At 40.9% G+C, this 12,131-nt stretch overlaps 2 protein-coding genes across 2 annotated transcripts in view; one reads left to right on the plus strand and one right to left on the minus strand.

Moving 5' to 3' along the window:
- The window catches only part of vps13a (vacuolar protein sorting 13 homolog A), a 34,480-nt gene extending 32,179 nt beyond the window's left edge, over nucleotides 1-2,301 (plus strand). Inside the window, exons 71-74 of the mRNA XM_026343022.1 lie at nucleotides 1,444-1,529; nucleotides 1,749-1,872; nucleotides 1,986-2,060; nucleotides 2,217-2,301. Of these exons, the coding sequence (XP_026198807.1) occupies nucleotides 1,444-1,529; nucleotides 1,749-1,872; nucleotides 1,986-2,060; nucleotides 2,217-2,267 (336 nt within the window). The 3' untranslated portion in view covers nucleotides 2,268-2,301. The remainder of the gene's footprint in view (nucleotides 1-1,443; nucleotides 1,530-1,748; nucleotides 1,873-1,985; nucleotides 2,061-2,216) is intronic.
- Nucleotides 2,302-3,499: 1,198 nt separating this feature from the next.
- gna14a (guanine nucleotide binding protein (G protein), alpha 14a) lies at nucleotides 3,500-10,722 on the minus strand. The gene is made up of 7 exons (XM_026343899.1): nucleotides 10,314-10,722; nucleotides 6,089-6,273; nucleotides 5,739-5,893; nucleotides 5,431-5,559; nucleotides 5,219-5,348; nucleotides 4,968-5,121; nucleotides 3,500-4,300 (listed from the first exon to the last, which is right to left on the minus strand). The coding sequence occupies exons 1-7, from the start codon at nucleotides 10,435-10,437 to the stop codon at nucleotides 4,110-4,112; spliced, it is 1,068 nt and encodes a 355-aa protein (XP_026199684.1). The 5' UTR covers nucleotides 10,438-10,722; the 3' UTR covers nucleotides 3,500-4,109.
- Nucleotides 10,723-12,131: the final 1,409 nt, after the last annotated feature.

Consider the following 12,131-nt stretch of genomic DNA (forward strand, 5'->3'; position numbering starts at 1 on the left):
CCTTTAAATTTACAGATAGACAACAAATGAAAAGGAAAAAAATCATAAAGTGCCTTAATAAGGTCAATAAAGAGCCACAGTGAACCTCGAAAGCAGCTGCAGTGTTTCTTTTTCATAGATCATTGTGTTTGTGTCCATATAAACAAGAACACCCTCCCTCATTGTGTGTGTGTTTTTTTTTTTTTTTTATGGTGGTGTCACAGCAGTACCTCCCCATAGGTCTTGTTGAGACCCGTGACAGCAAAATCATTGGTGTTTAATTCATTTTCGTGCTCATCAAACCATTTAGTGACATTTAGTTTTCTTCCCATGTGAAGAATCCTCTGCATACATTATGTTTCTACCCCCATTTTACATTTTCTCCTAATTTGTCATTCATCTATATCACCAGCTTCGGACCTTTGTGTTTATGTTAATAGTAACTAGATTGGGAGGAGCAACCCTGATCCTCAAGAGCTGCTGCCCTGTTTGTTTCCCAATAGATTATTCCCCTTATGCTAATTCACCTCTAATGGCAATAACGAAAACGCTTTGCATTTGACAGAGTGAAACTTACACCACAATAAAAATCATCTTATTGTTGAATGTCATTAGTTTTCAGCTCACAGAGATTAAAACCTAGTTGTGGTAACTTTGGGCTTTGGCTGATGGAGTCTGGTATGATTAAAACAAACATTAATTTTCTTTGCACATTTGACTATTACTCACCTTACGTCACGTCGCAGAGAGCCTGTGCCACTGGAGGTGATACGACAGTGCAGCAGCAGCTGTCTGTGTAGAGACAAGCTTTGGTTCTGTGTGCTCTGACCTTGACTCTTCTCTCTTGTCATGTCCACAGAGGAGACTGGCCTACAGTCAGTGGTGTAGAACTGGCTCAGAGGATAAGGGTGATGAGGAAACGAGCTAGAAGCGACAGCTGTAGTGTAGTGTTGGCCCTAGAAAGGCCTTTGAGTCATTTAAGAAATGTTTTCATGTGTTTTATGTTTTAGTTCTTTAGCAGCTTTGTGTGTTTTATTTGAGCGTCTTTATTCTTCATTATTTCCCTCCACCTCTTCTATTTTTACCATACTTCATATCTCATACTTTTATCACATGCAACAAAATAAACCTTTCTTGTCATTGTTTATATATAAAAGTCCTTCTTCATATACAGAGAGATATTTGAAGTGTCTGTGTTCGTCATCTCATTCTTAATAAACTGTTCATGAGAAACTTCCACCTGCCATTGTCTTTGTTTTATCCCGTCGTTTCTCATCACATCACATGTTCCACTTGATCAACGTAAAGGTTCGTTTACATATTTTGCAGAGGATCATAGCAGCTCACATACATTTACAGTAGAGAGTTCTAGGAATTTATATTTCAGCGTAGTTCAGACATTGATCGTGTGTTTCTGAGTGTGTAAATATTCACCTGGGTTTATGTTTTTCTATCTTCTTTTAGAAAATTGAGAATGGACGTTTTGCCAAGTACAGATATTTCGCTCATGCCAAGGTCAACGACTCTGACTTCCTTATGATCACCAAGAGGTGAGTGGGTGTTTGCATGCTTGGTTAAGTTGTATATGAGTTGATAATCACATTTTGTCCTGCTATCACTTTTTAAATCAGGACTGAAGTGAGAGTTAAATGCACACACCGTTCAGTTTAATTACAGACTGCTCATCTAACCACCTGTAATCTTTTCTGTACCTCCACTTTCATGTTTGTGGCTCATTTGAACCTTTTCTTTTGTGATTCCTGCTGCAGGGGCATATTTTTTGTGACTAAAGGCACATTTGGCCAGCTGACCTGCGAGTGGCAGTATCTGTTTGAAGAGTTCACCAAGGAGCCGATGATTGTAGAAGGCCGACGACTTCGCATTGAGGCCAAGGTACAACGCTTACAGCTGAAATCCTAATCTCGGTGGACTGACATTGACATTTTTGGAAAATATATTTAAGGTTTTACAGATTATTGCACTAAATCTTGTCTTGCGCTGTGCAGGAGAGAGTGAAGTCAGTCTTCCATGCGAAGGAATTTGGAAAGATCATAAACTTTAAAACTCCTGAGATAGCCAAGGTGAGTTGAGACTCTATGATGATCCTATTTATGTATTTTATATTTAACTCCATTTTTATTGACAGTTAGTTTAACAAACGCCCGACTGTCACTTACTACCTGCTGAATGTTTCACACTAAAAACTGATGGTTCTAACTCCGGGTGTTTCATTTTAGTGGGTTCTTACCAAATTGGAAGATGCAAGAGAGAGTTTACCCAAATACTGACTCATCAAGAAGAGTGAGAAATGATAAAAAAAAACACACACACACACACACAGAACGCCTGTGTGTCAGTGCCTTTGTTCTTTACTGCATGCTTTTTTTTTGTTTACCTCCATGTGTGAGAAGAGCTGAAAACAGCCCCATGATGCTCTGTGCTGACGTATGTTGTGTGTTGGGAGCGAACGACTGAGTGAGTAGTTTGTATGTATGCATGTTTACGGAAGTGCTATAAAACGAATGTCTGATTTAGATTCTTTTACCACAGACAGATTCGCATTGAACCCAAACCGTCTCACTCCATTTTCTCTGACTGCACATCCTTGAGCACACATAATGGATTTTTTTAATGATTTATTTTAATAAAACTAAGCCTGAGTGTTCAGTTTACACATCTTGTAATATCCGCTTGAGCTCTGCTCGCCATACTCAAACCTCCATTAAGTCATTAATTTAATTCAGTTTCAGCTTCACTGAACATACTTCAAGTTGTATTTGGCTGTAGAAACATCACCGTTACTGTACTCTGCAACAGCTAGTGATGGAAAACAGCCAGAATGATATTAAGGCCAAATCAACCACAACTGTTGTAGCACATTTAACACTAAACACTGTTTATTTCACTGGATTACATGAAAGGAAAACTAATTAAACTTTTGATGATGGCTTTATAATACACCTAATCCAAAATGTGCATCCTTAAAATAGCTTGTTTTTCTTTTTTTTTTATACATTTCTGCAAGATAAAGACTGTTCTGTGTGTAATTTAGAGACGCATGCTATTTTTATACTGTACTTATATGTATCACTCTGCTGTATATTGATCTCATACGTCATTCTACATGTATATATCCAGCCTCACAAAATAGTCTGTATTAGGGCGTTACAGATTGTAACTTTGTGATTTTTATGATTTTATACCACACATATGCAATGCCAACTATGTTGATGAATTATGCAGAGAAAGGTATATTTAAAAGAAACGAGTGCTAATTATACTCAGTTGGCGTTTACTTAAATATATTTTAAAGGTTTGCTTTTGTTTGCGGTGCATCACAGGTTAATATGACTTAATAATAAAGCTGCCATGTTTGTTATGTTTTTGGGGAAAAAAATGTTCACTGCAGTGACCTAATTCTTTCCCCGAATGTTTTCAAAAAATAAAATACGTTTCAAATGTCATCGGCCTTTATTTTCTTACTTGTAGTCAGAAGATTTCAAGCACACAATTTGCACTCTTTACTATTAAACTATAATTGTTACAAATTGCATTGCATAAATATCATTTTTAAGAAAAAACTATAGGTAGGATTATTTTTTTCAAAGCTTAACTCACATTATTTACATCTACAATTAGAAACGATGAGCTCAGTTAACTACTGTCTGTCGTGAGTAAAGGCACTTGCAGGAAAACGAAGAGACAAGTGGCTCAGTGATACAAAAAGTGAAAAACAATCTCTATCCACCATATTAAATGGAAAAATATGGCTTATGGGAACTCCTACCAACTAGTGCATTGTATATCAGTTTGCACTTCAATTACACAAAAATAGTATCAAGAAGTAATAAATATTTAGGGTCTATGATATAAGTTTACTTCACAGTCTCACCACTACTGGAAAAAAATCATTTACAGCACATCTCTATACAATTGAAAAAGGTTTAAACACAGCAACTTACAGAATCAGTAGTTTGTCTGTTTGAGCGTGTTCATATTCTCTTTGGTTGTTTTTGCACTGGCACCGAAGATCTTGATTGTTTGAAATGACCCTGAATTTCTTGTGTGTGATGTAATTCTACTCTGGCTATACTCGTCCCCTCTACCTTTCCGTCCTCCTCCTCTTTTTTTCACACCAGATTAAACTCCTTCAGGTTGTGTCTGAGGATGGTATCCTTGACGGCCACAAAGACAAAGCGGATGTTCTCTGTGTCTGTGGCGCAGGTGAAGTGAGGGTACAGCGTCTTCTCCTTGTCCGGGTTTTGTTCTTGGTACATTTTCAGGATGAACTCTTGAGCTGCTTCGGGATCCTGCTGAGGTCCTGCAAAAAAGTAAAGTGAGTGTAAAAATGATGCTATAGTTAAAAGATATAGATAAAACTACTGTTAAAAGAAACGATTTCTATATGTATCTTTCATTTTATCACAAGATCTGTGTCAAACACCTTTAGTCTCTGCTTCTCGTAGTGATTGTATACATAGAGTGGCCTTTTGGAGTTTCATAGTTTTCTGAATTAATTTGTCATAAAGTATGATCTGATCTTTATCTAAGTCATTATTAACAAATATAATCTGACTAAAATAATGACACAAAAACAAGAATTGATGATTTACAAAGTGATGTCAACGACTTCAGAAATCCACCAGAAAATCCATCAATAAAGCCATTAAAAAAAGATCTGAATTTGTTTTATTATTTTAGACACATCATATTTGTTAATAGTCTTGACTTAGATGAAGATCAGATCATATTTTATGACAAATTAATGCAGAAAACCATGAAATAATAAAAAAACTGTTTCCTGTTAACTTTTGGTTTAAGCTTGAGTGAATACAAATGACATTAGAAGTTGAAACACACATCTGGTTTCCACCATAAATGCTCTTCTGTCATTTTACACTCAAACACTAAACCAATCACACCGGTGTTTCAAACAAAGCTGAATGTACCGATCAGATTAAAAGAGCTAAGATTTCAAACTAACTCACCTGTGAATTCGGGGAAGTAGGTGGCTATGTGAGAGTACATGATCTTCTCTTTGAGAATGTCAGTCTTGTTGAGGAACAGTATGACAGAGGAGCGCTGGAACCAGGGGTAGGTGATGATGGTCTTGAACAGAGCTTTGCTCTCCTCCATACGGTTCTGAAATGAAACCACAGAATAGAAACCAGCAACAGTGGAAACACGATTAAAGGGCTTAAAGCGAGGAGCGTGATCTGCTGCCGGGCTGGATTCTCACCTCGTTGTCGCACTCGGCCAGGACCTGGTCGTACTCGCTGAGCGCCACCAGAAAGATGATGGAGGTGACATTCTCAAAGCAGTGGATCCACTTCCTCCGCTCTGACCTCTGACCCCCAACATCCACCATTCTGTTGTAACAGATTTACCATGAGACGCCGCCGTGCTGCCTATGACCTACACTAATGCACGATACTGGAGCCTGTCTCTCACCTGAAGATGACGTTCTCCATGTCAAACGGGTATTCGATGATACCTGTGGTCGGCACTCGGACTCTGAGGATGTCCTGAAGGTCAGGGAGATAAGAGGGCTGGGAAATTCGATCCAGGTCGGTGAGATAGCTGAGAATGGGCAGAAAATAAGAAGAGAAGTAAAAGAAAACAACAGATTTATGTGAATATTTAAAAAAGAAAATATCCAAAGTGACGGTGAATTCAAGAGAACATGAGAAACCTGATGATCAGTGATCAGTTCTTGGTGGATACAATACTAATAAAGAGGTTGTACGTGTAACGCTCACTATTTGGTGGAGTCGGACAGCTGGTACTCCCTGCGTCTGTCGTAGCACTCCTGGATCCCCCCGTCGCTCCACAAGCTTTTGATGAAGTTCGCGAGGCATTGATCTAACTCCTCCACCTTATCCACCTCCACCTCGAGAACTGCATTTGCGTTGCTCTGTCAACACACAGGCAATCAGACAATTAGCTAGTGGTCCTGTATGTCCTGTGTTTGTCCCAGCATCTTTATACTCTGTTACATTGACAAAAGAATCCAGACTGTGCTAAAAAACAGGATGAGCATGCAGGTGTGGTTTGTAGAAATAGACGCTTTACTGATCCAGAGGGAAATACAACTAAACTAAGTTTGTACCTGGTTCTGGGGATCAGAGAAAGCTATATTGAGCGCCTCCATGGCGCGGATCATTGCCTGCATGGACGTGTAGATGTTCTGGTAGACCAGTTTGGCGTAGCTCTTCTTGTCCTCGTCTGTGTATCCTCCTCCGTGTATAATCCTCATTTGCTTGATAAAGGTGCTCTTTCCACTCTCTCCAGTACCTGTGGGAAACACACAGCAGCAGTTAGATATGATATATATATATATAATAATGAAGGATGAAGGAAGGTAAATCCATGTGAAACGTGTGAAGCTGAATGATTTAAGGTAGTATCCCCCCCACTGCTCAACATATATACAGCATATGTGAGTTCAAAGTTCACCTGCTGCCTGTTGCTAAGAGTGCAGCTGAGGTAAATAGTAAACAAGCAAAGAAGCGCTGTTATCGCTCTTGATTACTGACTTGTCTGTGCCGGGACACACAAGGAAACGGAGCGATTTGAATGTATATTTGACTGACAAACAGACGTACATATGCGCCCACAGGAGGCGAATGAATGGCGCGAGCCCAGCTTCGCTTAGTTTGAACCTGAGCGTTGAATAAAGACAGAGATTAAACCATCGGAATCCTGAAGCTGAGAAATGTCGAAATAAATCCAATCAATCAATCGATCAATGAATAATGAGCACCTGTTTGTATATGAATTATTATTATTATTATTATTATTATTACCTTCTACTTTAGATGATTAATCAGATCAACATGTGTGTTTGATAGCATCACAGAGTGTGAGCAGTGTGTGTGTGTGTGTGTGTGTGTGTGTGCGCACAGTGTCCGGCCACTGACATTAAATGACAATAAGCTCTAAATTCACTTCCCGTCTTCCCTCATTGTCTTAATGAATTTGCTAATGTCCGACACACACACACACACACACACACTCTCTCTCTCTCTGTGTCCTGTTCCTCTTCAGTTCTTACAGCACAAGCTCCTAATTTTCTCAGTCGAACCACATGATGCTGAATTTGTTTAACAAATGTGTGTTTGTTAACAGACCTAAATATTGGAAGTTGCCATGTTCTCGCGTGCTTGTGTCATGAGTGTGAATATAAGAGAGAGCGAGTGTGTGTGTGTGTGTAAGAGCGTAATCTGACTATTCCCCCTGACTCTCAGTCAAGCATGTCAAAGCTCCGTGATGCTTCTGAGAGGAGCTAGCAGTTTTCTGGTTTCCTGGCTGTTTTGCATGACATCACGAGTTTGTTGAGTCTTTACATCTTGGCAAACAAGGCTTAGACAAATCGGCTGGATTTGAATGTACCTGGTTTACAAGTCAAGTTTCTTGGAGATGAGGTTAAAGGAAGGTAAACGCGGCGAAGGCGGCGAATCACGATTCTGCGTGTCAGCTGTGTTTTACATGTTCAGAGGGAGAGAGAGAGGGAGAGAGAGAGAGGGAGAGAGAGAGCTGGCCTTAAAGGACGGGTTCATACTTTTTCAAGTCTGTCTTAAAACAACAGTCACGTGTCCATAAACACAGTGAAACAGGTTTTTCTTAATCACTTCCCCTGTTACTACAGGATTTTAAGATGTCCCTCTGAAACATGACTAATATGGAAATGACTAAATGTCTTTATCCACTGATTTTGTGCCCTGTCTGTGCCGTGCGTGGGTCAGGTGTATGTTTCGGGTACGTAACTATAATCATGTCTTTGTGCACCTTTGCACACAATTCGTGGACATGAAACCTTCACACAGATACAGATTGGACCACAAACCTCGCAGCTACACACACTTCCTTGTTGGGGGTGGGACCCTAACCCTACTATCACATGCTAGACTCTGTCAGCCCCCACAGAGTAAGACGCTAGTGACACAAATTGATTTTTTTTTTTAAATAGGAAGTGAACTGAAGTTCTCACACAACACTGGATATGTACCAAATATACATACACAGGTTTTGTTAGTGTTGCCATTCAATATATCCCCGTCACAGCTTCACATATTCACACCTTTCCTAAATCTCATCCCAGTTTGTTCTTGCCGTGTTGCTCTACGTCGACCATCCTCCTCCTCCTTGTCTGTCCCCACATGAATTGTCAGTACCAGTGATGTAAAAGCTTGATTTCATTTGTGTTGCATCCGCACACATTTTCACTCGCTCACTCCAGGACTGATAGTGAAACAGCAGCTCATCAGTGCAGAGGCCTGTACTCGTGGGCAGGTTTACAGCCACTGAATCACAAAAACACGGCCTGTGTGTTGATGTTTCGTCGCGCTCGGCTCCCAGTCGCCTCTCTCCGGAGACCTGACTGTGACCATCTTAATGAAATCCACTGAGTGCTGTGAGTCAATCTGATCTGGTCAATTAATGTTGTTGTCAAAGTGCTTTCCGGACATGAATAATTACAGATTCCTCCATGTCTCTTTGGAATCACTTACATCATCTAATGGTTTACAGTAGTTGGGGTTCACCACAAATTCCTTTTTAAGATTCAGCCGTGACGTCATTTGGGCTAAATCATACAAACTATAACTGATCTAAAGGTGATGACCTCTCATTTTTCTGATACACCTGTTCCCGTTCAGTGTTTAACCATCTCACCAGGTCAAACTTGTTTCTGTAACAGTGACCTTTATTTTTTTTATTCCTGTATCAGCGTACAGCTGAATTCACATATTGCTCAATTTAAAAAAAGCCTATTTCAGCTCGTATCACATTCCAATATGTTGCGATCCTCTCTTCTGGTGCAATGAGCCCAGAAAAGACTTTTTAAAACAAATTAAGCCGCATTCATAATGAATGTTGGTTTAACCAAATGTTGGCAGCGAACTGATGCTCTCTTTTACGAGAAAGTCCCCTTTGAGAGAGCAGTGGAGGCAAACCTACAGTTCTTATCCTGCTCCAGGACGAATTTGCATGATTTTTGCATGAGGCGCGCCCGCAGCAGCTAGTTATGGCTTTCAAACACACCTCTGACCAAGGCCTCGACAGTGACTCGTGTCCCTGAGGCGCTCCCACACTCCTGCAATAAAACAGGTGTCAAAAACATTGATAGGTGATCGTTGGATGTCATGTGGCCACACCCTGTTGGCATCTTCACTGATCATCAGCTGTTTGTGAATCTAACACAGAACAAAGCGATGAAAGACACAAGCTGGGCTCGAGCTTCAGGCTTTTCCTCAGTCAGCATCAGACCTGCTACAGCAACAGTATGACCTCAGGGACGTGAGGCCCTCCCCCCACTGCAGACAGCACAAATGACAGGATTCATGTTCTCAACGTGTTCTCACAATAAGACACATCAGGGCAGCAGGAATATGTTGATACTGATACTAAACATCAGCTGTACATATAATGTGAACACTCTCATTTTTTAACCCCCCCCCCCTAACTGTTGTGCTCACATGAGGCTGGAATTTATCCCAGCAGAGGAGAAAACTCCCGTATTTCCTAGTTCAACACACCAAGTTCTAGCCGCTGTGAGAGTGGAATTAATTTGTTGTCAGCAGCGAGTTGACAAAGAAATACATCATCTAAAACCGTCAAACATCCACCTGCTTGAATCTATGTGAAGTATCTTTGTGCCAAGTGGAGACTGAATGAATCCAGCAGAAGAACTACTCAAGTGTTCACAGTGCGTAAAATCAATGGCACAGCTATGGCGCGCAGTTACGCGCACGTAGTGAATGCGCCACAAGCCACGTAAAGGGAGAAAGGAAATGTAGAACAGTTCACACATGAAACTGTTGCCCCCTTCTCCTTGATCACGACCTGGATCTTTGCTGCAGACTCTGTGGACCCGACGCGAGGAAGCAAAACGACTGTCGGTCCCTTCACTGTAAAATCTGTTCGGATGAGAGGTTGTTGGACAGATGGCCGAGTGCCCCGACATCAAGGTGATCCAGGTGTGGCCGGTCAGATAATGGCAGGTTCAAAGCCACCGTTGATAACCCACTTGCCCCCTTTCCAGTGCCACAGGGGGGTGAACACCCAACCCACCCGGCAGCACAATGAGCATGAATCATCCCATCAGAAGAACAAGTTTAAGAGTTTTGAATTATTATTTATGTGACACATTTGACACAGAAAAGATGTTTAGGGGCAGCATTCTCACACTCTACAGTCTACACACTGTCATGTACTTCTCTGGCTTATTTACTTCACTGGGACACTGTGTGAATGTGTTAAAAAAAAAAAAAAAAAAGTCCCCCTCGTCCACCTGCGTCTGACTCCAGATGTGAGTCCCGGTGAGTGATGCTCACCTAACAGCAGCAGCTTCAGCTCCCTGCGAGAGTCCTTCTTGTCCCTCCTCAGCTGCTTCTCGATCTCCTCGTTGATCCTCTGGTTCTCTCTCTCCTCTGCTGATATACAGCATCCAGCCATCATTTGGACCCGAAGTGCCTCGTTCCTCCCGGCTCCAAAAAACAAAAAGCGCTGAAGCCCGTGGAGCTGTCGGTGCCGCGTCTTCTCCACTCACAGCTCACAAACTCAGAAGGAAAAGGCGCAAAGCATCTTTAGAGGCGATGCCCTCTTTTCTTTTCCCCCTCTGAAGTCCGAATGGGAGAAATAAACGATAAAAGGGAGATAAAGAGCTGGTTTGACAGCTGGAAAGAAACGAGGAAGACGCATCCAAACGCGTTGGCCCCTGTTTGCTGAGGTGCTGCTGTTGGTCTAAAGCTGGAGGGCACTTGTTCAACTTTATTCAGCAGGCTCATGAGGGCGTGGCAGCAGCTGCAAATAGAAAGGGATAAAATGGGAAGTTGACCTGCACAGCGTCGTCTTTGCTCCACTCACATGCCGGAGACGTGATGGACCATGAGCGCACGAGCCAGGGACTCTCATATCTTTATCTAAGAACAGAAACCTGAAGAAGAAAAACAACAAACCCTGAAGGTTTTGTTTTATAACAGCAGAGGGTTCAGGGCTGCTGAGCAGCACTGCACAGGAGAGGGGAAGTCAAAGCTGCTCCAGTGGCTCCTCTCTGCTGTCATTGTCCCCGAGCGACCGCTAGGGGGCAGGAAGGCAAAATGTGAGTGAACCAGTGAAGAGTTGTGTTCCTTTCTGTTCTGAGCTCACTTCATCCTTAATGCAAAGACTTGTGAGGGTAGTGGAAGTGTTGTAGTCCCTGTTTTGGTTAATGATGAAACACTTAGGTGTCAAAGTGTGTTTAGGATTTTTGTACAAGTCACACAAAGAGAAAGAGGCTAAATTATATTTAGATAATATAAAGAAATGTTAACTGACAGACAGGAAAAGATGTTTTCATGTACAAACTGTTCAGTTATTACTAGTAAATAAAATTAAATAGTGAATTCACAGCTGTGGACCTGTAAAATGTTATTCACTGAGTGTGTGAAGTGTGTGTGTGTGTGTGTGCGCCCAAACAAACCAGTCTTTATCATTCCCACATTAAAAGTCGTACAGACGTCATATTATATATATATATATATATATATATATATATATATATATATATATATATATATATATAAAAGGTAGCAATGTTTTGTTTTGTGGATGTAAAGTATCCTCTCAGATAAAAAGAGCTACAATTAGCTGATAAGAAAAAACTTCACTCCAATATGAAAAAATTCAGTTTAACTTTACAGAGTTTCTGATTCACTCATCTGTGTTCAATGTATCTAAGTACTTGACAGTACTAGACGGACTTTCTAATACTAAGTGAACTGCAAATACAACTTCTGCTGTCTAGCAGAGCATGTTGCTCATGTCGTGACAGCAACAATAAATCAACATCATCATAAAAATGACGCTAAAAGAGCAGAAAATAAGAATCAGAGTCGACATTCTTTTGAAAAGAAACATGTTGCTTCATTCAGAAACATGTTGGAGGAGTGTGAGTTTATGGATACATGAAACATTTTACACATTTATGATTGGAGATCATCATAGTAACACCATTTCAAAATTAAACTTCATATCTTCAGGATCTGGAGGCAAAGAAATCCAAACAATAGGCTAGCTGAAAGCAATCAGATGACATGTCTGAGACTTGGCCCCACGTCTAGATACTGTATGTAACACTGCACTGCTCTCGAACATACTGCATGACATTTGAA

The sequence above is a fragment of the Anabas testudineus genome, chromosome 9 (assembly GCF_900324465.2).
Source record: "Anabas testudineus chromosome 9, fAnaTes1.2, whole genome shotgun sequence".
NCBI lineage: Eukaryota > Metazoa > Chordata > Actinopteri > Anabantiformes > Anabantidae > Anabas > Anabas testudineus.

Excerpts from the sequence above, each read along its gene's own strand:
- gna14a (XM_026343899.1), bottom strand. The coding sequence starts at position 10,437 with ATGATGGCTGGATGCTGTATATCAGCAGAGGAGAGAGAGAACCAGAGG. Across the intron at positions 6,274-10,313 it reads GCTGAAGCTGCTGCTGTTAG|GTACTGGAGAGAGTGGAAAG; the intron begins GTGAGCATCACT and ends TGTTTCCCACAG. Across the intron at positions 5,122-5,218 it reads TGGCCGAGTGCGACAACGAG|AACCGTATGGAGGAGAGCAA; the intron begins GTGAGAATCCAG and ends GTTTCATTTCAG.